Genomic DNA, 23722 nt, shown 5'->3' with positions numbered 1-23722 from the left:
GGATGGGTTTACACTTTTTAAACCCACCCCGCCCCATCCCCGCCCCGCCCCGCATTAATAAGGGTTAAATTGTAATTTTATTGAACCCTAAAACCCTACTATTTAAACAAAAATATCATCAGCTTATTTTATTCTACCTAACGTGGCTCTACCTCTTTTTTCTCTCTAGCAAAGTTGGAAATAAGGTATCAATTTTAACTTCTTCTTTTTTGTCTTTATTGGAAACAAATTTATATACTATTGAATTGATGATTTCATTCATGATTCATACGGTCTTTCTCAACTTACTTTTTATCATGAACATAATATAATTTTTTTTAATGAGTTACGGCTCTGTGGCTCTAAATATGTGTCTGTGTCATTGTTTTTGTAATTTTGTATGGGCATTTGGCTGCTTAACAACACTGTTTCTTTAAGCTTGTTAAAATTTTATTTTATCATGTTATGAGATTTTTGTTGTGATATTGTCTTGTTAAACATTTAGATAATATTATTTAGTTTTTGCTAAAAATTAGTTTGATTTGATAGGATAAATTTATTTATAATTTCAAGTATATTTTTATTATTGAAACATGTCATTTTATTTGAAAAAATGGTAATAGTTGTAGGGAAAATTAACAAGAAATAAAGTTTTACGGTGTAGGGCGGGGTTTCGCGGGTCTTCGCGGGGCCTTAAGAGGCGGGAATGGGGCAAGAAATTTTCCCCGTCATGCGGGGCGGGGTGGGGATGGGGCAAGAAAAATCCATGCGGGGCGGGGGCGAAGATCTCATCCTTCGGCCCCGTCCCGCCCCATTGCCATCCCTAATTATAAAACAGTACAAATATAAAACAGTGAAAATGTCCAAAATTTTCTAAATATGGTCCCCTCATATAACTTTCGGTCTTCCACTTTGATCTTAACTTTTGCTTTCATGAGCTATTAATTCATTCGCATATTTTTAGTGCGATTATTACTTCACAATTATAAATGCTTGTAGGGTATAAGAGGGAAATTATTGTGTACTTTCAGAATACTATAAATACATATTCTCCTCTCACATGAATAGTAGGTCCCACTAATTAAATTCACGATGAGACTTACCATTCATGTGAGAGAAGAGACTACTTATTTATGATACTCCGAAAATACCTAATAATTTTTCGATATAAGAGTTTAGGGTAGGATCAATATACACAAGTAAAATAAAAATTGAAGATTACACTTTCACCACCAACCCTAGACTAATTCAAAGCCGCCACAAGGCCCACAACACTGTTTTCTTGGCACTCGTAGGCTTGAGTCAATGACATATACATAAGGTAACATAGAAAAAATTTCATATATATATTTGTATATAAAACATAGAAAAAATTTAGATCTTTTTTTATGCAACTTTGCCACAACTCTGAGTTGGCAAGTCGTGGAGAAAAAAAGTGGTGAATTTATGCAACAAAAAAAATCTAATAACAAAAACAAATTCACAATTTTTGCTACAATTTTTTTTTTGCGCAATTAATTATAAATAGCAAAAAAAAAATGGTTGATCAATGTAAAAATGAGAAACAGCTAATCACAATATGTCACAGGAAAAAGTTGTGGATTTACTAGTGATTCTAAAACTAAAATAACTCTTTGCCTAACAGTGACAAACAACCAACATAATATGCTCAATTGTGAAAATTTTGGGCCTTACAATTACTCAAAAACATATAACTTGCACGTTTGTAATCGGATAAAATCAACAAAATATAAGATTATAACCTCGCAACACTCCGTTGTGGTAAGTGTGGGTGATGGAAAAAAAGTGACGAAGATTCATACAAGGTATATTCATATGATACACCCCCATCTCCAAATGTCATAAACCCCCACTCCCTCCTCCAGGGCTTAACAGCTAACAATCTCTCTCTCTCTCTCTCTCTAACCCATGGCCGCCGTTTTCTCAACCCCCAAGTTCTCCCCCACACCCACAACTTCCATTTCCCCACTAAACCCCATAACTCCACAGCAGCACCACCACCACCACTCTCCTCTTCATTTCTCTCCAAAACACTCATTCCCTTTCACCTTAAAAAAGACCGCCATCTCCTGTTCCCACCCCCAACAAACCCCATCAAACTCCACTCCCACACCCACGCCTTCCCCCCGCCGCCGCCCCAATTACATCCCCAACCGCATCTCGGACCCCAACTACGTCCGCATCTTCGACACCACTCTCCGCGACGGCGAGCAATCCCCCGGCGCCTCTCTAACCTCCAAGGAAAAACTCGACATTGCCAGGCAGCTCGCCAAGCTCGGCGTCGACATCATCGAGGCCGGCTTCCCCGCCGCCTCCAACGACGATTTCGAGGCCGTGAAGACCATTGCCAAGGAGGTTGGCAATGCTGTCGATGCCGATGGGTACGTTCCGGTCATCTGTGGCCTCTCTCGGTGCAATGAGAAAGACATTCGGAGAGCCTGGGAAGCTGTCAAGTACGCTAAAAGACCCAGGATTCATACCTTCATTGCCACCAGTGCTATTCACATGGAATTCAAGTTGAGGAAGACCAAAGAACAGGTCATTGAGATTGCAAGGAGTATGGTGAGTTTTGCAAGGAGCTTGGGCTGTGATGACGTCGAGTTTAGCCCCGAAGATGCTGGGAGGTTTGCTTCTCACCTTGCTTTTTCAGTTTTCTGAAATGGGTTTGTGAAAAAAAAAAGAGTGAAATTTTAAAATGCTGAGATTTGTGTTTATGACGAATTCTATAAGATATTGACCATTTGGTACTCTGGTTACATGTGATAAAGAAGGGACTTGTTCTGCACTGTTGCAAAATTTGCAAATGGGTAACTTTTGTGCTTATTTTGATGGAAATGGGAAACCATTTTCAATTAATGGTTGGTATTGGGGCAAAAAGAGTAGAACAGTATAATTGAAAAATGACTATGCTGTTTTTTCTTGGGACAGTCCTGTTAAGTTTAAGTGTTCAATCGCTTAGCTCGACTTTGTTTTCTACACTTACTCCACGTGTTAGTTTATTGTGAATAAAAAGAAAGGTTGTACTTAGTGCACAAAACTCCCACTTTTGCATGGTCTGGGAGAGGTGATTGGTAGACAATTGTGAGTAGCCTATCTAAGAAAAATTGTTTATTGTGAATGGTTTTCATTTTGTACATGAGAGGTTTCCTGAATTCTCATTTTTTATTGTTTTATTTAGAACTCTGATAGAGTTATTGACGTGTTGCTATTTGTTGTGCTTTATTCTCAATAAGATTATAGACTTCTAGCAAGCCAAAAAGAGAGAAAAAGGAAAAGCCTATTCTCGATGGTGATTGTTCTCTATAGTTGGTCATTGGCTCTTTTTTTTTATTGCCTAAATACACTGTTGGTCCTTAAATTTTAGGCTGTTTAGCCCATGAGTGATTTTAGTCCCTCACACGATGTGGCATAACTGATGCTTCATCATTCCATAAGGACTAAAAGTGATCACTTTAAGTTTGCAAGGACTAAATCCAATCACTTTAAGTTTTTTAGGGACTAAAAATGATAACTTTAAATATGTTAGGGACTAAAAGAGATTACTTTAAACTTCAAGGACTAAAATCGCTCATGGGCTAAATTTTAGGAACTAGCAATGTATTTTGGCCTTTATTCTTCATTAGATTAGAAAACCTAACAATCTTTTGTTTCTTTGAATCTACCAGATCTGATAAGGAGTTCCTTTATGAAATATTGGGTGAAGTTATAAAGGCTGGTGCAACAACTCTAAACATACCTGACACTGTGGGCATTACTGTGCCAACTGAATTTGGGAAATTGATTTCTGATATAAAGGCCAATACCCCTGGAATTGAAAATGTTATTATTTCAACTCACTGCCAAAATGATCTTGGGCTTTCTACTGCTAACACTGTATCGGTATGTCCATCTTTTCTTTTGCTCTGTTTATTCATCGGGAAAAAAAAATTGCACTCATTTTTTGTTTCATCTGTTCAGGGGGCATGTGCTGGTGCGAGGCAGTTGGAAGTGACAATCAATGGCATTGGTGAAAGAGCTGGGAATGCTTCACTAGAGGAGGTGAGTACTGAATCATGTGAGGTTCTGCAGAAAATGAATATCTAATTCTATGTGGCATGGATACTTGTAACAGGGAGACACATAAACTTTTCCAATACTCCTAGCTAAATATATGATATTTTAGAATTGTGCATATTTAACTAGAGATTAAGATTATATCTGTAACTGAATATATAAAATGGGTTCAAGATACTTTGTTTTTATTGGTAAGTTACACTTGCAAATGGTGGGCATTGAAGCCATGACCTCACCCTCAACCTTGCTCTTACAAAGGAAGGAGGTGTCATTTGAGTTAGAGTTCATTAGCTAAATTTTGACTAAGTTTTAAATTAGGGGTTCTTGAATGATAAAATTATTATTCCAAAGAACTGTATAATATCAAAAAATTTAACAAAAAACTGACGTGCATATGAAACATTGTATTTATTTATTGGTGTGTCCTCTTGCCACATATGTATAATCTCTTTCCATATCCTGAATTTGTTTCTATGCTTCCTATGTGTGAATGCTATTACAAATAATTTATGAGAACATGATTCTTGTTGTATGCTAACCTAACACCAAATTATAATTAGTCATTAAATGAGGTCACTTTCATTCCCATTAAAAAGGCCTTGCATATGAGCATTAGTGTCTCCCATTGCGGCCTTAAGTAATTACTATCCTTCAGATGCCTCCAATATTATTATGGTGTGCCATAGAACATATGCTACTCACATATGTCTGAAGATATTATAGGGACTTACAAGGCTTCCGGGCATCCATATTCACTTAGATCAATGTCATCAAAAAGTAATTCAAAATCAAATGCATCTTGTTTCTGATCCTAATTTCTGTATGTCCATGTTTATAAGTCTCTCTCTCTCTCTCTCTCCCCCCCCTTGTTCTTCAAAAAAAATTCTCACTAATTAAAGTATACAAGCATTTTGGATGCCGTTGTCAATTAGAAATTTGATGTAGGAGATTTTAAGATCAACGAAAAAGAAAAGAAGGCCCATTAGTTCATTGTTTTTTATTTATCTAATTTATGTTTTATTTATCATTATGTCATTAGTATTTTAAAAGGTCATATGACTTTTAATGAAGTTGGATTGTCAGGATTAACTTGTTATGTGTAAGATGAAGGGTTAGGATACTAGGGTTACTAAAGGCTATCATAAATAGCCTCTTTTGAGTCATTGTAGGAAACCTCTTCTTATCTGTGATTTGAATATTTGTTGAGCTCTTTGAGCCTAGAAATTGATATTTGATTGTTCCAACTTCAATCTTATTATTTTTTTCTTTGCCTTAATCTTGTTTGTTGTTTGAAGCCGTCTCCTACACTAGATCTTGGTTCTCCTCACCATCATCAAGTGGTATTAGAGCGAAATATTCTAGATCTAAGCCACATAATTTAGATTAGAGTCTAAGGTTGCAACTTTTTAGCTATGGTTGGTCATGGTAGAGGGGTCTTGGGGGTAGACAAAATCAAGACCAACAAACGAAGGTGGATGAGATAAGGCATATGATTGAAAATTTGTTGTGAGTTGTACTAGTTCTTTAGCAATGAGAACCGGTGGGAACCAGTACAGAGATTCCAAAAGGGGACTGCACAGACCAGAAGTTAGTGTCAAGGATGAGAACGATAATAAAAATGAAAGCTCCTTTCATGATGTTGGAACCATAGAACATTTAAAATAAATAAATAAAACTTCATTGAAGAAAAGAGAGAGTAACACAAAGAACCAAAGCACACTGATTAAGCAAATTAGCTAAAGAAACAAAAGTAAAAGGCCCTGAGGCATTTGTCCACTCAAATAAAGTTTGGAGGAAAAGTAGCTTCAAGTTATAGATTGATCTTTCATTTCCTTCAAACGTACAAGCATTCTGTTCTTGCCGGATAACCCACGAGACAATGAGGGATCATGGCCCAAATCGCTGCAGATCTATGCTTGTTGAATTTACTAGGCCAGCTAGCTAAAAGATTCCCAACCCCAGTTAAAATCCTCAAATTATCCACAGTTAAAATCCTCCCCAAAGCAGCTGACCAAAGGAAGAAACTAACCTTTATTGGTACTTTTGGCTTCCATATGGTATTCCAAGGAAAAGAGAGTTGGGTATTAGAATGTAGGACCCTATAATAGGGTCAAACATAAAAAATCTGCTTGGAAGAAGGTTTCAATTAGAGCTGATTTGCTGCATTACTTCTCATCAAACCAGAATATATCAAATCTTAGAAAGTTGCAATCAATTCCAACTCCCAATCTTGTGCTGGATGAACAAAACTGACATTCTAGTGATAACTATCCCTTGAGGGAGAACAATTATGCCACCGAAGCATCCTTGTTACAAGCAATGCTATACAATTCTGGGAAGTTATCCTTTAAAGAGAAGCCCCCATACATTCTTTTCCAACTGGCCAAGCATCTCTCCATTTTCTCAAGCACGCCATTCCATATAATAGTTGCTTTAAAAGTGGAGCCGAGAGGGAGAACCATATATGGGAGGATCAGTTAATGTGTGCACTTGAATTAAAGGATACAACTTTTGAAGGAGTTTGTGTCATAGATTGGGATTCTCCACTAATTTGTGAAGATTATCATGAAGAGTATAATCAAGGAGACAAGATTTGGCTTCATGAAGATAGAAGGTCTTTTTTTTTCTTTTTTTAAGTAAAAATTTTATTAGAAAAGGAAAAAGAAAGACAAAGGATATAGACTAGCCCAATTCAAAGAATAGAACTCAAAAGGAAAGAGAATCAATAAAATTAACCAAAGACATTGAGGGGGTGCCGCCTAGAGCATACAACCAATCAAACAATGTCCGCGAAATGAGCTCATTGGCGAGATAGGCAGGACATTTGATGCCATCAAAGACCTGTCTCTTTCTTTCAAACCACATACATGATGCACAAGGCTCGCCACTCCTTGGCTCCTCTATGGCATTGAAACTGACCTCCCAACATTCCAACAGTCCAAACACAAAATTTGATAACTTTTCTGATCTTAGTGTAGAATGGACCTTGATATGCTTTCTGTCTCCCTGTATGCCATTTTGCATTCTTTATTAGCAAATGAAACTAAGCTGTATAAGATTATGCAGACCTGTTATGGTTTCTAACCAGGTCTTGTTTTTGGCATCTTTCATCCTTTTAAAATAAGTAGTTTAAGCCAATGAGCTATAACTGAAGTGGAACTCCCATCCCCCCCACCTTTTATTTTATTTTATTTATTTTTTATTTAATTAAGAAAGATTTCAATTATAAGGTTGTGGCTTCATGAAAGATTTTTTCATAGCTAATTTCTTCATATTCTTCTATATTGTTCAATTGTTCTCTTTGCCATTGATTACCCTTTTGTTGTTTAAAGTGCTCTAACATACTTTTGAAATATGCAGGTTGTAATGATCTTAAAATGCCATGAAGGGGATGTCTTGGGAGGTCTTTATACTGGAATTAATACACGGCACATTTATATCACAAGCAAGATGGTAATTTCTTCACTGTACAAATTACACCTATTTTTTCATTGTTGGTTGAATGCACTTTTGATACTCAAGGCATAATTGTTTAGGTTGAGGAGTACACTGGGTTGCATGTGCAGCCACACAAAGCTATTGTTGGTCCTAATGCTTTTGCTCATGAAAGTGGTATCCATCAGGTACTTATCACTTATTATCTCTGTGACTGCACCCTATCTGTTATAGCTCATTTTGAAGAGTTGGTAGGAAGTGGCTAGAAAAGCAATCTATTATCTATCAAAGTTTGCACATGATTGGGAAAAAAAAAATTGATTTAGAAATCTGAAGCACTTTACTTTTTATATTGAACAACTGAAATAGAATTTAGGAGGAGGCCTCTTTATGGCTCTCTGTGTTTTATTTATTTATTTATTTTTATTTATTTATTTATTTATTTTAATTTATTTTTTTATAAATTTTTAAAAGGAGGGGCGTTAGAGGTTGATATAGTTATAGGAGGACTAGCTTTTGGGGGGGTTAGTAATCATACAGATGGATTTAGTTGGATAATTAAGGGATTTGAAACTCTGCTACCTGTATGGAAACCAGTAAGTAGGTAAATTAATTTTACAACTGCATACTGGGTACGGCTGTATGTGAAGTTAGTGAACTCATATTAGGTTTTTAGAGGCTTATGAATTTTTATTGCCAACCCTACAAGACAGGTTATCAAATTGGTAAGCCTGGTCAAACTCTTACTCAGTCAAGTGTGTGTGTCTATATATATATATATAAATGGGTAATATTAAATTAATCTTGATGTAACTCTTTGTCAATGCTCCACCCTATAATAACCTTTTTTTTTTGGTTGATAAGTAAGAGTAATTTATTAAAAAATTTAACAATAAGCTATAATAACTTTTTATTGGATTTATATGTTGAAAATTCAATTGTTGGATTAAATGATCTGTTTATGATTAACAAGCATGCAAAATATTTTGTCAATTGGATCTTATTTACCATCCAATTGACGCTAGCTAATTTGCTGAGGATTCATAGCCAACCCAAAATTTTTGGGACTAAGGCTTTTGTTGTTTACTGTGAAAGTGTTTTAGGGTTTGATGAGTCAACCCTAACACGTAAAATATTATTTATATATAATGTACATGATATTACTATTTTGCCCCTATTACTCATAACACTTCCCCTCAAGCTGGAGAGTATATATCATAAAATCCTAGCTTGTTACATAATAAACCCAAACGAGTCTTACATAAAGTTTTAGTAAACATATCAGCAATTTGGACTCTTGTAGAAACATATGGAGTAGCAATTACACCATCTTCTACTTTCTCCCAAGTAATATGACAATCTACTTTAATATGCTTGGTTCGCTCATGGAACACAGGATTGGAGGCAATGTAAATTGCTGCTTGATTATCACAATGCAGTCATAGGCAGCTTCACAACAAATCTTAATTCCTCAAGTAAATGCTTAATCCACATAAGCTCACATGATGTGTGTGCCATGGCTCTATACTCAACCTCTGCACTAGACCTGGCAACAACAGTTTGTTTCTAACTTCTCCAAGTAATCAAATTTCCTCCCAGAAAAGTGCAATACCCAGTAGTGGATTTTCTATCTGATGGTGATCCAGCCCAATCAGCATCAGTGTAGGCTTCTACCCGTAGGTGACCCTTAGCTTTATACAAAAGACCACGGCCTGGATGTGCTTTAAGATACCTCACAATTCGAATAACTGCCTCCCAATGTGGAAGGTGAGAATCTTTCATAAAATGGCTCAAAACACTAACTGCAAATGATATATCTGGGCGAGTAATTGTGAGATAATTTAGTTTACCAACCGAACGATGATGTCTCTCAGGATTAGATAACAGCTCCCCCTGATCTTCATACAATTTGACATTAGGATCCATAGGAGTCTCCACTGGTTTAGATCCTAACAAGCCAGTTTCTTCCAAAATATCCAACACATATTTCCTCTGTGATAAACTGATGCCTTCTTTGGATTGTGCTACCTCAATACCCAAGAAATAATGAAGTTTACCTAGATCCTTATTTTGAAAGGAGTTTTGAAGGTATCTTTTCAAATCATCAATACCTTGCTTGTCATCTCCAATTATTATAATATTATCAACATATACTATCAACAAAATCTTTCCTCTATCAGAGGTATGAGAAAACACAGAGTGATCAGAATGGCAACATCGCAATCCAAACTTTAATACTACTTCACTGAATTTACTAAACCAAGCTCTGGGAGATTGTTTAAGACCATAGATGGCCTTATGCAACCTACACACTTTTCTAGACTCCCCTTGAGCAACAAACCCAGGTAGTTGCTCCATGTACACCTCTTCCTTCAAATCGCCATTCAAGAAGGCATTTTTAACATCTAACTGAAATAATGGCCAACCCAAATTAGCAGCCAAGGAGATCAAAATCCGGACAGAAGAAATTTTAGCAACAGGTGAAGCGAGCCTTCAAATGCTCAATAGAACCATTAGGCAAATACTTCACAGTATACTCCCAACGACAACCAACAATAGTTTTCCCTGGAGGACGAGTAACTAAAGACTAAGTAGCATTTTCAGACAGGGTAGACATTTCTGCCTCCATAGCAGATTTCCAACCCGAGATGGACATAGCCTCCTGGACAGACTTAGGAACAACAGTAGAATTCAAGGATGTGGTAAAGGCATAAAGAGATGGAGACAAGTGACCATAAGAGACAAATTGAGAGATAGGGTGAGAGGTACAAGAATGCTTACCTTTGCGCAAAGCAATTAGAAGAGAGGCAGGATCAGGAGTCGGATCACTAGGCGGGGTAGAGGTCTCTGTTGGAGGTTTCTGCCGGCGACAATATACCTGGGGTGGTTTTTGAGGAGATTCAATAGGAGACACAGGTGGCAGGAGAGAAAGACAAGGAGGAGAACTATCACTAGCAACCAAAGGAGAGAAATTGGACTAAGATTCATCAAACGTAACATCAATACTAATGAAACGATGCCGAAGAGTAGGTGAGTAACAACGGTATCCTTTTTGAGTACGAGAATACCCAATAAAAACACATTTAATGGATTTGCTTTTTTTTTTTTTTTTTTTTTTATAAGTAAGAAGAAAATATTATTAAAAAGGGAAAAGCATGAAAATACAAAGGGTTCACGGTAGTGAACAAAAAGACACAAACAGCCACTAAGAAAAACTAAGAAAAGCTAATAGACGAAAGGAATTCCATAAGGGTAAAACAATCCGAAAAACCCCAACACCGAGACCAATCAAAGAGGGTCCGTTGACACAAATTTACTAACTGAACCACAGTTTTCCCCTTATCCTCAAAAGAACGCCGATTCCGTTCAGTCCAAATATTCCACATTAAACAGCCTGGAACCAGATTCCAAATATCGGAGCTATGCTTCCCAAGCCAATGGTACCAACAAAATAATAAGTCCGTTACTGAACCTGGCATGACCCACTCGATCCCAAACAACCGAAGCATATGAGTCCACAAAGAATGAGCTATCGGACAAAAAAGTAACAGGTGGTCCACAGATTCCTTATTACAACAGCATATACAACAACGATTCACCAAAAGGCGACCACGAAGCATAAGGTTATCCAAGGTAAGAATCTGACCATGAGTTGCTGTCCACATAAAAAATGCCACCCTTTTAGGAACCTTGACTTTCCAAATGTCCTTCCAAGGGAAAGTGGAAGGAGTTGCATTTCGAATCTTATGATAGAAAAACCGAGTGTCAAACTTCTCATTTCCATTAAGACCCCAACGAAGCCTGTCAACCCCATCACCCCTAGGGATCCAGGTTTGGATGAAATGAAGTAGGGAATAAGAAGCTGCTAACTCCCAATCATTGAAATCCCTAAAAAAGCTTAAACTCCACACTCTGTCGTTATCACCCACTAATTCTTTATTAGCATAACACAAAAATAACTGGGGATAAAGAATTTTAAAAGGGACATCTCCAGTCCATTTGTCATGCCAAAAAAGAATACGGGAACCATCCCCCACTACAAAAGACAAATGCTTAGCAAAACTTTCCCACCCTTCACTAATACTCCGCCATAAACCACAACCATGCGCCCTTCTTCAAACTCTAGAGCACCAACCCCCTTTCCCCTCCCCATATTTCATGGCTATGACCCTCTGCCATAGATGAGTGATTTCATGGCCATACCTCCAAAGCCATTTCCCTAAGATCAAGTTTGTCACTCCCTGGTACTAAGATATGAACATAGCACACACAACCAAAGATCTTAGGAGGTAGATGAAACAAAGGTGCATCAGGAGAGAGCACAATATAAGGGATCTGACTACCTAGAACAGTGGAAGGCATACGATTAATTAGGTGACAGGCAGTGAGAATAGCATCACTCCAATATGATTTGGGAACATGCATATGAAACTTTAAGGCATGAGTGACCTCTAACAAATGACGCATTTTGCATTCAGCAACACCATTTTATTGTGGAGTATGGGGGCATGAAGATTGGTGAATTATACCATGATCATCAAAAAATTGAGACAAAGATGTATGAAAATATTCATGAGCATTATCAGACCGAAAAATACGAAGTGAAGTATTAAACTAAGTCTTTATTTCCATATAAAATGATTTGAAAATTGAGTACAATTCAGACCGTTCTTTCATTAGATAAAGATAGGTGACTCTAGAATAATCATCAACAAAAATGACAAAATATCTAAATCCCAACAATGAGGGAGTGTTTATTGGACCCCAAATATTAGAATGAACTAAATGAAAAGGACTACTAACATGACTCTCACGCCTAGAGGCAAAAGGCATCCTATGGTGTTTACCCAACTGACATGCTTCACATTGTAAAGACTCAATTTGACGACATGATGGAACTAATGACTTCAAATTCTTGAGAGATGGATGACCAAGCCGACAATGATGTTGAAGAGGCGAGATAGACAAATGAGAAGCCACTAAACAGGAAGAACCACATCGATCCAAGTAATAAAGTCCATCGGCTTCATGCCCTCCACCAATAATCTTCCTCGTCTTGAGATCCTGAAAGATACAATGAGTGGATAAAAAAATGGCAGCACAATTCAAAATTTTAGTAAGCTTACTAATTGACAAAAGGTTAAAAGGAAAATCAAGAATATATAAGATAGAAGAGAGAGAAAGATTAGGACTAAGATTGGTAGTGCCCAAACCAGAAACTGTAGTGGCTGAGCCATTTGCCAATGTAACATTGGGAAGACTACTAGATTGCTCAAGGTCAGAGAGTAAACCTGAGGTACCTGTCATATGATCAGTAGCACCTGAGTCAATGACCCAAGGGTCCTGAGTGGCAAGACAAGCAGTGGAAGTACCTTGTTGAGCCAAAGTAGCAGTAGAATCAGACCCAACAAAGTTGGAATGCAGAGACAAGAGGCGATTGTACTCTTCCTCAGGAAGAGAGACTACTCTGGATGTCGGTGGAAGTGACTGTGAAGGTGGTTCTTGAACTTGAAAACTAGCTTGGTTAGTCGAGGGTTTACCATAAAACTCCCAACAAAAGTCTACTGTATGATTCTCACCATGACAATAAGTGCACTTACGAAGACTACGTCCTTTACCACGACCCCCTTGTTCGCTCCCACGACCCCCTTGGTCACGACCTCCACGGCCTCGGCCCCCACAACCTCGACCTCCATGACCACCTCTATTACTCCCCATAGAAGTGGTAAAGGCAGATTTATCACTAGAAGGTAATGCATCAGTATGGGAGGAAGAGAAAGGGTCAATACTTGAATCAGATAATGTGGCATGTCGAAGTCTACCAAAAACTTCACTCAATGAAGGGAGGTCTGGACTAGCTAAGATTTGTGATTTTATTGGATTCAAACTTTTAGGCAATCTAGAGAGGAAGCGAGCAACATGCATAGAATCTCGTTGTTTCTTCATAATTTTAACATCAAAGGAGATAGGTTGATAAATATTGAGTTCTTCACATACACCCTTAAACTTGTTATAATAGTCTTCTAAAGACATATCACTCAAACTCAAGGAGAAATAATTTTGATGAAAATCATAAATCCGCTTCAAATTGTTAACATCAGAGTAAAGTTCCTTGGCTTATTCCCAAACAAGTTTAGCAGTTGGTAAGAAAACCAAACTACAACTGATCTTAGACTCCATGCTATTCCACAAACAACTCCTAATTTGTGCATCTTTGGCTCCCCAATCAGCAAATTTAGGGTCTGTAGGTACAGGAGGTTCCTTCATCACGTAATCAAACTTCTTTCTACCAAGAAGAAAGACTTCAACTGCCTGTGCCCACTGAGCATAATTACTACCATAATTACTACCATTTAGATGAATGGAGGTAATTGATAACATATCAGGAGATAAGAAATAATTAAGGGGCTGAGCATTGTCTTTGGACTTCATAATAGCAATCTGAAGAACAAACTAACACTAAAGAAATAAGCTGGATTGAATTAAAACCAACTCCAACCAGTAACCAATGTACTTCAACCAATCAACCACGTCAGCAATAACTCATCTATCAATGAATCAGCACCAAACTATTCCAAAAAACAAGGCAGCCACAAATCCATACCAACACCCAAAAAAAACAAAAAAAAAAAAAAAAATTGCCCAATCCACCAATATACATCAACCTAAGGCTGCCTGAACAGATACATAGAGAACGTATTGAAGAAGAGAAGAAAATTAGACCATGGTTGAAACCCTTTCATTGAAAAACTCTGGCGGCAGCGCTAGGGTGTAGGAGTGGCAGCGCGAGGACCGGCGAGTAAGCTAGGATGGTTGCCGGAGGAGGGCGAGTAAAACCTTGCCTCTCTCGTGATTAGGCGATGTCAATCTGGTGTCGCGAGACCGGAGAGAGGGTCACCAGCGCTGGACAACTCCTTTAGCCACTAAGTCAAGATCGTCGGAGTCTCTATTAGGGTCGTCGGAGCTAGGGAGTAAGGATATGGTTGCCGGTGACAACAATATCAGTGGGTGGTGGTCGGAGGGTTAACGGTAGCGGCGGCTTGGTGGCTCTGATACCATGTTGTTTACTGTGAAAGTGTTTTAGGGTTTGATGAGTCAACCCTAACACATAAAATATTATTTATATATAAAGTACATGATATTACTATTTTGCCCCTATTACTCATAACAGCTTTGTTGTTATTGTTGGATCTAATTTACTATCCAATCCATAAACTCATGTTTTGTGTATGATTTTAATGACAAAAAATTAAAATTTAATCTAATATATATATTTTAGATGAGATAGTTTTTGATCTATGATGATCATTTTGATATTTTGCAAGCCGAAAGATTTTTTTTTTTGATAATTAAAAAAAGAAAAAGTTACGGGGTATAACATGGACAAAAGCTATACCAGCCTTTTTTAGCATCTAGAATCTTTTCCTTAGTTCAAGATCCTTATTACTTTATTGGTATCAAAGAATTAATAGTTTTGTTCTACCCAAAATAGGAATGGACTAGGGTTAGGAACTTATATATTATAATCTGATGTGTGTGTGTGTATCAGGTTTGCATTATAAACAAATGTCATTCGTAATTTATTTTTCCTCTTTTTTTTTTTTGGGGGGGTGGGGGGTGGGGGAGGGGGTTGTTGTAATTGAAACTTTAATTACAATATTGCCTTTTGTTTGTAGGATGGAATGCTTAAGCACAAAGGCACATATGAAATAATAGCTCCTGAAGATATTGGTTACGAGCGATCCAATGAAGCTGGTATTGTCCTCGGGAAACTTAGGTATTGCCGTGTTTCATTATGGAAATTTTTTATTTGTATCAGCCATAGTTCATGTATTTCAACTTCATTAGTTCCCACTAAGAGAAAGATAATTTTGTTATGCCCACCAAATTTTGTTACCATTCTGAGACTATGGTGGATTTCTTCCTTTCAAGTTTCGTAGCAGCATAACTTATCAAAAAAAAAGTTTTATAACAGCATAAATTAGATTGGGGGAACTAAACAAATATTCCAAACTGCTCATCTTTTATCTGACAAATTTGCCTCTGATCTAGTATCTGCTTTTGGATTAGCTTATCATCGAACCTGTCTAAATAATAAATAAATGATCCTCAACTATCAATCACTTGCTCCATTAACAGAAATAGACATTAATTCTTAATATTTTCTGCTTTTTTTTTTTTTTTTTTTTTTTCATAATGTAGTAAAGTACTTTTATTTATGTTGGTTGTTATAGTTATGTCCATGGGTGTATCATGTATGTGAGCAAATGTTATTGAGAATTTTATTTTTAATATGAAATGACACTATTTTAATATAAATTTTTTTCGTTAATACATTTTGCTGGCACAGTGGACGCCATGCCTTGAGAAAGCGACTTGAAGAGGTACTCTGCTGTTTGCACCATTGTGCTTGGTTTTTGGTTTATAATATTCTTTTTCTTTGCGGTTAAGCATTTACACTTCAATCTTCCTCTTGTTTCAGCTTGGTTATGAGCTTGACAATGAACAACTTGAGAATATATTTTGGCGTTTCAAAGCAGTAGCTGATCAGAAAAAGGTGAGTAAGAGAAGGTGGTCTTTATTTATTTATTTTTTAAAAGTATATTTGGGTTATGGTTTGAGCTCTGACTTTTACGCATTTCAGTTTATAACTTCTCTGATGAAAATAGAAGAAATCTGAATTTGAGTCAATTTTAGAAATAATAGTAATTGATAAGAAAAATCAGCACTGCATGGTGCGGTTTCCTGCATGCAATTAAGCAATAAAAGAAAAAGGAGAAAAAACTTTTTATTTTATGCTATTGATGAGTTAGACATGCACCCAATGAATATTGAATTCATGACCTCACCTTCCCAGTCCATCCATTGGAAGGAGGGAGTGAAGTGCCGTTTGAGTTTGAGCTCATTAGCAGAAGAATAAGAAAAGTAAAACATACTTAAACTTTTAATCAGTTAATTGGCTGATTCTAACAGAGGAACATAGTCTGATTTCTGGTTTCCTGCATAGTAAGACAAACTTGCATACATGTTTTGTGATGAAAGGGAAATGAAACTGTTGCTATTTATCATTTAAGGACTAGATTTTAGTCATTAGTGCACTTCTTATTGACCATACTACCTGCTCTTAATTGTGGGCTGAGGCTAAGTAAAGCTGAAATGGGTCAAACATGTGGAAATGGGTGACAAGGCTTTGTGAATGAAGTAGATTCTGATATTGTTTTATTTGCAAGGCAGAAAGTTGCTGAAGTGTATAGTGTGTTGCAAAATTCTGGATTGCAACAATTTTGAAGGTTTTGGTTGTTAGATTAAGCTTAAGGCATACGGAATGCAAGGATTGATAAACAGGTTTTAAGTTCAAAAATTGGTTAGAAGTACTGTCTAAGGCTTTATTAAATTTACTGTAGAGGAATTACAAGATTCATAGGCCTCAAACCTACTTGCTTAAGTATCATGGCTAATGTGAGGTTTCATGCCACAATTCCTTGGCAGCTTGGAAAATTCTTTGAATTACTCTCTTTTAACTTACAGTGTGTAGGTATAGGCTTGTGGATAATTTTATTTGTAGTGGAACTGTGCCAAATGCCGAATAAGATAACTAATCACCAAACCAGGACACAAGACCCATGTCTAGATAACTTATTAATAACCAAAACTATCCATTTATTCTTCAATTTTCAAGGAGTACCTTTTGGAGTTTCAATTGATAGCGTAGTGGTAATGGCATCCTCTATGGACTGTGGTCTCTCATGAGTCATGTTTGTGGTTTGAACCCCACCTCCCCCCTCCCCCTGTATCTACCTATCTTTGAAAAAATAAGAAGAAATTGATCCTTTGTTGAACCAATTGAAGTTGGCATCATGTTTAGGTAATGAATTCTTTAGTGTAACGAACTCTTTTGAGGAAGCTGAGATTTATGAAGTCATCAAGGAGTTTAATGAGGATAAATCTCCTGGTCCAGATGGTTTCCCGATGGCTTTCTTTCAAGCTTGCTGGGGGATTCTCAAATCAGATATCATGGCTATGTTCCACCATTTCCATGTTACTGGTCAGTTTGAAAAAAGCTTGAATGCAACTTTCATTTCTCTCATCCCTAAAAAAGCCGCTACAGTGGAAGTAAAGGACTTTCGGCCTATCAGCCTTGTTGGGGGGGTTTGTAAAATTCTTGCTAAAGTTTTGCTATTCAACTTTGTATGGTTTTAGGAGATATCATTTCAGCTCCTCAGAATGCCTTTGTTCTAAATAGGCAGATTCTTGATTCCATCCTTATTGCTAATGAATGACTTGACAGTAGATTGAAATCTGGTCAACCAGGGTTGTTATGTAAATTGGACATAGAGAAAGCCTTTGATCATGTGAACCGGGGATTTCTTTCCCACTTGCTTGAGCGTTGTGGCTTTTCTAATAAGTGGAGGCGATGGATTTCATTTTGTTTATCAACGGTTCGTTATTCTATCCTTATTAATGGTTCTCCCCATGGGTTTTTTGGGAGTTCAGGGGGGTTGCAGCAAGGTGATCCTTTGTCCCCTTTGTTATTTGTGTTGGTTATTGAAGCCATTGGTAGAATGTTGGATAAGACTGTCTATGAAGGTCGTTTGTCAGGTTTTCATGTAGGTGATTCTACAGGAAGATCTTTGGTGATTTCACTTTTACCTTTTCGCTGATGATACTCTAATTTTTTGTGATGCTAATATTGATCAACTGCTGATTCTCCGTATGGTGCTCATTTGGTTTGAGGTTGTGTCCGGTTTGAAGGTAAATTTGGGTAAGTCTGAATTGGTGGCTATAGGGGCAGTTCAAAACTTTGATCTTTTGGTGGTTGTCTTAGGCTGTAAGCAAGGGTCTCTTCCTATGAAATATTTGGGTCTTCCTTTGGGGGCAAAATACAAGGACAAGACAATTTGGAATCCAATTCTTGAGAAGATGGAAAGAAAATTAGCAAGTTGGAAAAAGTTATATTTATCCAAGGGAGGTAGAGTTACTTTAATTAAAAGAACTCTCTCTAACCTTCCTACTTCTTTTCTTTGTTTATTCCCTATTCCTGCTTCAGTGGCCAATCGAATTGCAAGACTTCAGAGGGACTTTCTATGGGGAGGCCTAGGGGATGAGCCCAAATTTCATCTTGTTAATTGGTCTATGATTTGTACTCCTCTCTCCTCAAGTGGTTTGGGGATTAGGAACCTGAGAACCTTTAATGTAGCTTTATTAGGGAAGTGGTTATGGAGATTTGGGGAAGAAAGTGATGCTCAATGGCGTCAAGTGATAGAGGTGAAGTATGGTTGTGATTGGGGTGGTTGGTGTTCTAGCCCTTTCTCTGGTCCTCATGGAGTTAGTTTGTGGAAAAATATTAGAAGGGGGTGGCCCTCTTTATCTCGGTTTTTTCTGTATGAAATTGGAGATGGATCAAAAGTGTGGTTTTGGCTAGATAGATGGTGTGGATCATCTCCTCTTGCTGGCTGCTATCCTGATTTATATAGGATTTGTCGAAACAAAGAATCAAGTGTGGCTGATCTGAGGTACTCCAATGGAGTCCTTTATTGGGAGATGCATTTTTGTAGGGATGTTCATAATCGGGAATTGGAAGCCTTTTGGAGCTTCATTATTACCATTTATAGCACTCCTATAAGGGGGACTGGGGAGGACAAGGGATGTTGGCTTCCTTGTAAGAGTAAGGGGTTTTCGGTTAGTGTGTACTACCATCTTCTAGTTGGCCACAGTGATCAGTTTTTCCCTTGGAAAAGCATTTGGAAGCAGAAGATTCTCTCTAGAGTGGCTTTCTTTGTTTGGATCGCTGCCTTGGGAAAATGTCTAATTATTGACAATTTAAGGAACAGAAATGTTTGCATTTTGGATTGGTGTTATATGTGCAAGTGTAACAGTGAAACCATTGACCATCTATTCCTTCATTGACCGGTTGCTTTGGAGTTGTGGGATATGGTTTTTGGTTTATTTGGAGTTTGTTGGGTTATGCCAATGTTTGTTGTTGAGCTTTTTGCTTGCTAGCACGGTCGATTTGGTCGCCATCGCAATGGAGATATATGGATGGTTGTTCCTCATTGTTTGATGTGGTGTATTTGGAAGGAAAGAAATAGTAGGTGTTTTGAAGACAATGAGCATTCTATGCTTGATCTCAAGCTTCTTTTTTTCAGAACCTTATTGGACTGGTTCTTTGTATGGAGAAACCATCATTTTTCTTCTTTTTTGGATTTTCTTGATTTATGTAATTTCTATATTTGATATGTACACCCCTGTATACTTCCTGTGTACTTGGGTGTCTCTCTCTTCTCATTATCAATAAATCCTTATTGCTTATCAAAAAAAAATTCTTTAGTGTACTAGCTTAGGTCTGGAGTGCCTGTTAGTGTGGGTATGTCATAGAATCAAGTATTAGATGATGAAAAATTATCAGGTCGTTCTCTCTGGAAATGGACAAATTTAAAAACATTAACGCTCTGTTTGTTTTGATGGAAAACCTCGTGAAAATATAGTTTTCCGTGTTTTCTAGTATTTGGTAGCATAAAAAAAAAAATGAGTCAAAGAAAAACTATCATTGATCAATATACAAAGTATGACTTATTTTTAGATATTGTTTTTTACTAAATTTTTTTGGAAAACAACTCTATCTCACAAGCTAAATAAGGGAGGTTAGGAGATTGTTTTTCAACTCTTACTACCAAACATAGGGAAATGAGATAGTTTTATAAAAAATGTTTTTGTAAAATGACTAATTTTTTAGAAAATATCATTGCTGAAATAAAGAGAGGGTAAGTCTTTTTATTGTTGAAACTTGAAATATAATTTGAGTTTTTTGTAGATAACTGTTTAGACATGTTTACATGTACCTGGCATCCTTGTTTCTGGTTCCTTATTTATCTGTACTCTTATTTTTTTTGCCAATGTCTCAGAGAGTTACTGATGCTGACCTAAGAGCATTGGTATCTGATGAAGTTTTTCAGCCAGAAGTTGTTTGGAAACTTCATGATCTGCAGGTAAATCCAGAATTTACTTTTCAAATTTTCTGTTCATTGTCTAATTTGGCTTGACGGCATTCCCTTCAATTGACATGAACATTATACACAGGTTACTTGCGGAACTCTGGGTCTTTCTACAGCAACCGTTAAACTCATTGATGCTGATGGAACAGAGCATGTTGCTTGTTCTGTTGGAACAGGGCCAGTAGATTCAGCTTACAAGGCTGTTGATCTCATTGTGAAGGTTTGAGATGAAAGTTAATAAATTCATATTATCCATAAGTTTATTTTAATTATTTATAATTATGTGAGGACTCATAGACAGCACTTACATGGGGTTACATCTCTCTAGCCTGTAGTATGGGGGCAGGGGGAAACAATAGGATTAAGAATTAAGAATCCAATGAAGAACCTAAATTTATGGTATTCAAATAGTTGATTGTCTTGGGGTCTGTTTCAGCTTATTTTGTTTATTTGACTTGGTACTATTTTTTCAAAGCCTCACTTTTGTCTAGATACAGCTGTATTTTTTTTTTTTTTTTAAATTGAATAAACGAATTAAAAGAGGCTCATCAAAATCGACCCTTATACTCTCATCTAGATCCAAGTTCCTGCTTTGACAAGCTTGTGGTATACATGGGATTGATGCTAGTTAAGATAAGTAAGCTAAAAGAGAAATAATTTTGAGGAATATATTTTGAATCTTGATTTGTTAGCAATTTATAAACCAAAAATGGTCAAGGGATATACAAGTGACAAAACTGTTTGTATTGAAGAAACTTTAGTATCTTAGATGCTGATCAATTTTCATATTGTAAATTTTATCTTTGCTGAGGTTGTTCTCAATAATCTAGCATGAGTTGTGTTCTTAAGGATTCTACTTTATCCCTTGTACTCAGGAACCTGTAACCCTTCTTGAGTACTCGATGATTGCAGTCACAGAAGGCATTGATGCAATTGCTACCACCCGTGTTCTAATACGTGGGGAAAACAGTCACACATCTACTCATGCCTATACTGGAGAAACAGTACATCGGACATTTAGGTATGGCATATTATATATATGTGTGTGTGCGCACGCGCGCGCGCATGTGGATCAAGTTACTCTTAGTGTAACTTTAAGCAATGTTGCACCATCTAATAAAATTTTAGATTGATATTTTGAAAATCCCATCATTGGATTACATGTTCTTTATATTTTTAATACCAATGCCAAATTTTGTTTCAATAAAATGTTGTTAACTATTCAACCCATAAACTCATATTTATGCATAATTTTAAAATACAAAAAATTTAAACATTTAAACATTTCATAGTTGAGATAGTTATTGATTTATGATCATCTTGAAATTTTGCAATTATGGATGTTATAAATAGAAAACGTAATCCAACGGCAGATGTAAAAAAAAAAGCATTTGAATAATATAACATTGCTTAAAATTACGTGGAACATGAACCCAACCATACATATTGTTTTTCTTTTTAGTTGGCATATTTGATTCTTTAAGTCCAGATTCATAGAACATAAATTCTGCCTTGTTTTTGTGCCAGTGGAATTGGTGCTGGAATGGATATCGTTGTTTCTAGTGTCAAGGCCTATATTGGGGCATTAAATAAGATGTTAGGCTTCAAGGAAGAGCCCCCAGTTAAGACTCCAGCCAAAACAACCAGTGTGTCTGTTTGAGGAGCTATGGGGGGAAGTCATCATATTTGCATGAAGCCTAGCAATCAAATTGCCAGGATCATGGGTCTGTGATTTCTTGTTGATTGTACAAAGGTGGGATGAAGTATTCTGTTTTAACTTATGGCTGTTTCATTGTTATGAACAAGTTTCAGCGATAGGCCTAAGCAGCCTGTCATTGGATTTTGGTTGTACTTCAATTCAAATGTGTTATTTGTAGAAATTTTGCTTGAATCTGTGGAAGGATTAATTTTGAGAATAGAGATGATTGGTTGTTTTAAAGCTAAATGTGTGTAGATTACAAAGATTGTGAAGTCATTCTGAAATTATTCTTTTATGTTTGGAGGGATGGGGTGTTGATAAACATTATACAGAGATATCTGGGTTGATCAAGAAGCAAAATGGTAGAGGAGATAAAAATAATTGTTTCCCATTTCTGTGGGCAGGAACAATTACATCCTTTTCTTTTATTGCAATTTCTTTGTTAGGGAAGTGATTTTTCGGAGCAATGTAAATCAAAGACGATCATTTGGGCAAATACCCCTAGCTTGTTAGGTGATTTATTTTATTTTTATTTTTATTTTTTATAATCAATGTAAATGGAGACACTATCATTTGGACAATGCCCCCTAATATGGACATTTGCTTTGACAAGCATTGAGCCAATGCCCCTAATTTGGGCATAGTTTGAAACATCCTGGCCAATATCCATAGTTTAGGGAATTTGGAAAGCAAGCGAATCCCCTAGTTTAAAATTGGTGAAGAAACCGATCATGTTTTTTCATTAGCAATTGATGTTTGCACGATAGGCAAACTGCTGGAAATTGGTTGGATATTTGAACCGGGATTCTTTTAATCTTGCTTAAATGATGGGTGAATTGTTAGAGCTCATGTGAAGTCATGATAGGCCTGAAGCTTGAAGGCCTTTTTAAAAGAAAGAGCCGAGTGGGAAACAATTTCTCCTGAACGGCACTTAAGCCCAGTTTCAAAGTGCCTAACAGTATTGCATATACTTCAATTAACAAATTGATTTTTCAAGTTGATCTTAAATAAGATTTCATCGGACTAGAACTCATTTTTATTGGTTGATCAACTAATCATGTCATTAAAAAATCTTGGCTATAATTCAATATATATAGGCTTGGTTTATATGAAACATTTACGAAGTGACAAAACACAAGATTTCATTCATGCCTCATTTTTTCAAATTCAATTGCATAAATTGATATCAGGTATGAACTATGTTTTAAATTTAATTTTAGCCCCTTTTACATAGGTGTAATTTCTTTTCCAAGAGTAGTGAAGATCGAATGGGATCAAAATTATGCACCAAAGCAATACTAAAGTTGAAGATTGCTCAGAATTGCATGTTAATCTAAAAAGGATTGGCTAGTACACTTGAGCAAGCACATTAGAGAGTACGTAAGTTTGCTGGGGGTGTACTCGGTGGAGCTGTGCCGTCCCAATCATTCAATCACTTGGATGGGATCATATTTCTCTAATCGGACTTAGGTTGACTTTTTTCTATAATGCTGACCATTGTTTCAGACAATTTGTACTGGAGGGTGTGTCTCCATCAATTGTT

At 36.7% G+C, this 23722-nt stretch overlaps 1 protein-coding gene across 1 annotated transcript; it reads left to right on the top strand.

Annotated features, from left to right (window-relative positions):
• Window positions 1-1769: 1769 nt before the first annotated feature.
• Window positions 1770-22451, top strand: LOC115964035 (2-isopropylmalate synthase 2, chloroplastic-like). Its single transcript, XM_031083322.1, has 12 exons — window positions 1770-2624; window positions 3666-3879; window positions 3958-4038; window positions 7414-7506; window positions 7590-7676; window positions 15165-15265; window positions 15839-15872; window positions 15971-16045; window positions 20391-20474; window positions 20566-20700; window positions 21356-21501; window positions 22008-22451. Exons 1-12 carry the CDS (start codon window positions 1909-1911, stop codon window positions 22138-22140), a joined length of 1899 nt encoding a protein of 632 aa, XP_030939182.1. The 5' UTR covers window positions 1770-1908; the 3' UTR covers window positions 22141-22451.
• The last annotated feature ends 1271 nt before the right edge of the window (window positions 22452-23722 follow it).

The sequence above is a fragment of the Quercus lobata genome, chromosome 10, assembly GCF_001633185.2.
Source record: "Quercus lobata isolate SW786 chromosome 10, ValleyOak3.0 Primary Assembly, whole genome shotgun sequence".
Taxonomy (NCBI): Eukaryota; Viridiplantae; Streptophyta; class Magnoliopsida; order Fagales; family Fagaceae; genus Quercus; species Quercus lobata.
This window is presented reverse-complemented; position numbering and strand designations above follow the sequence as displayed.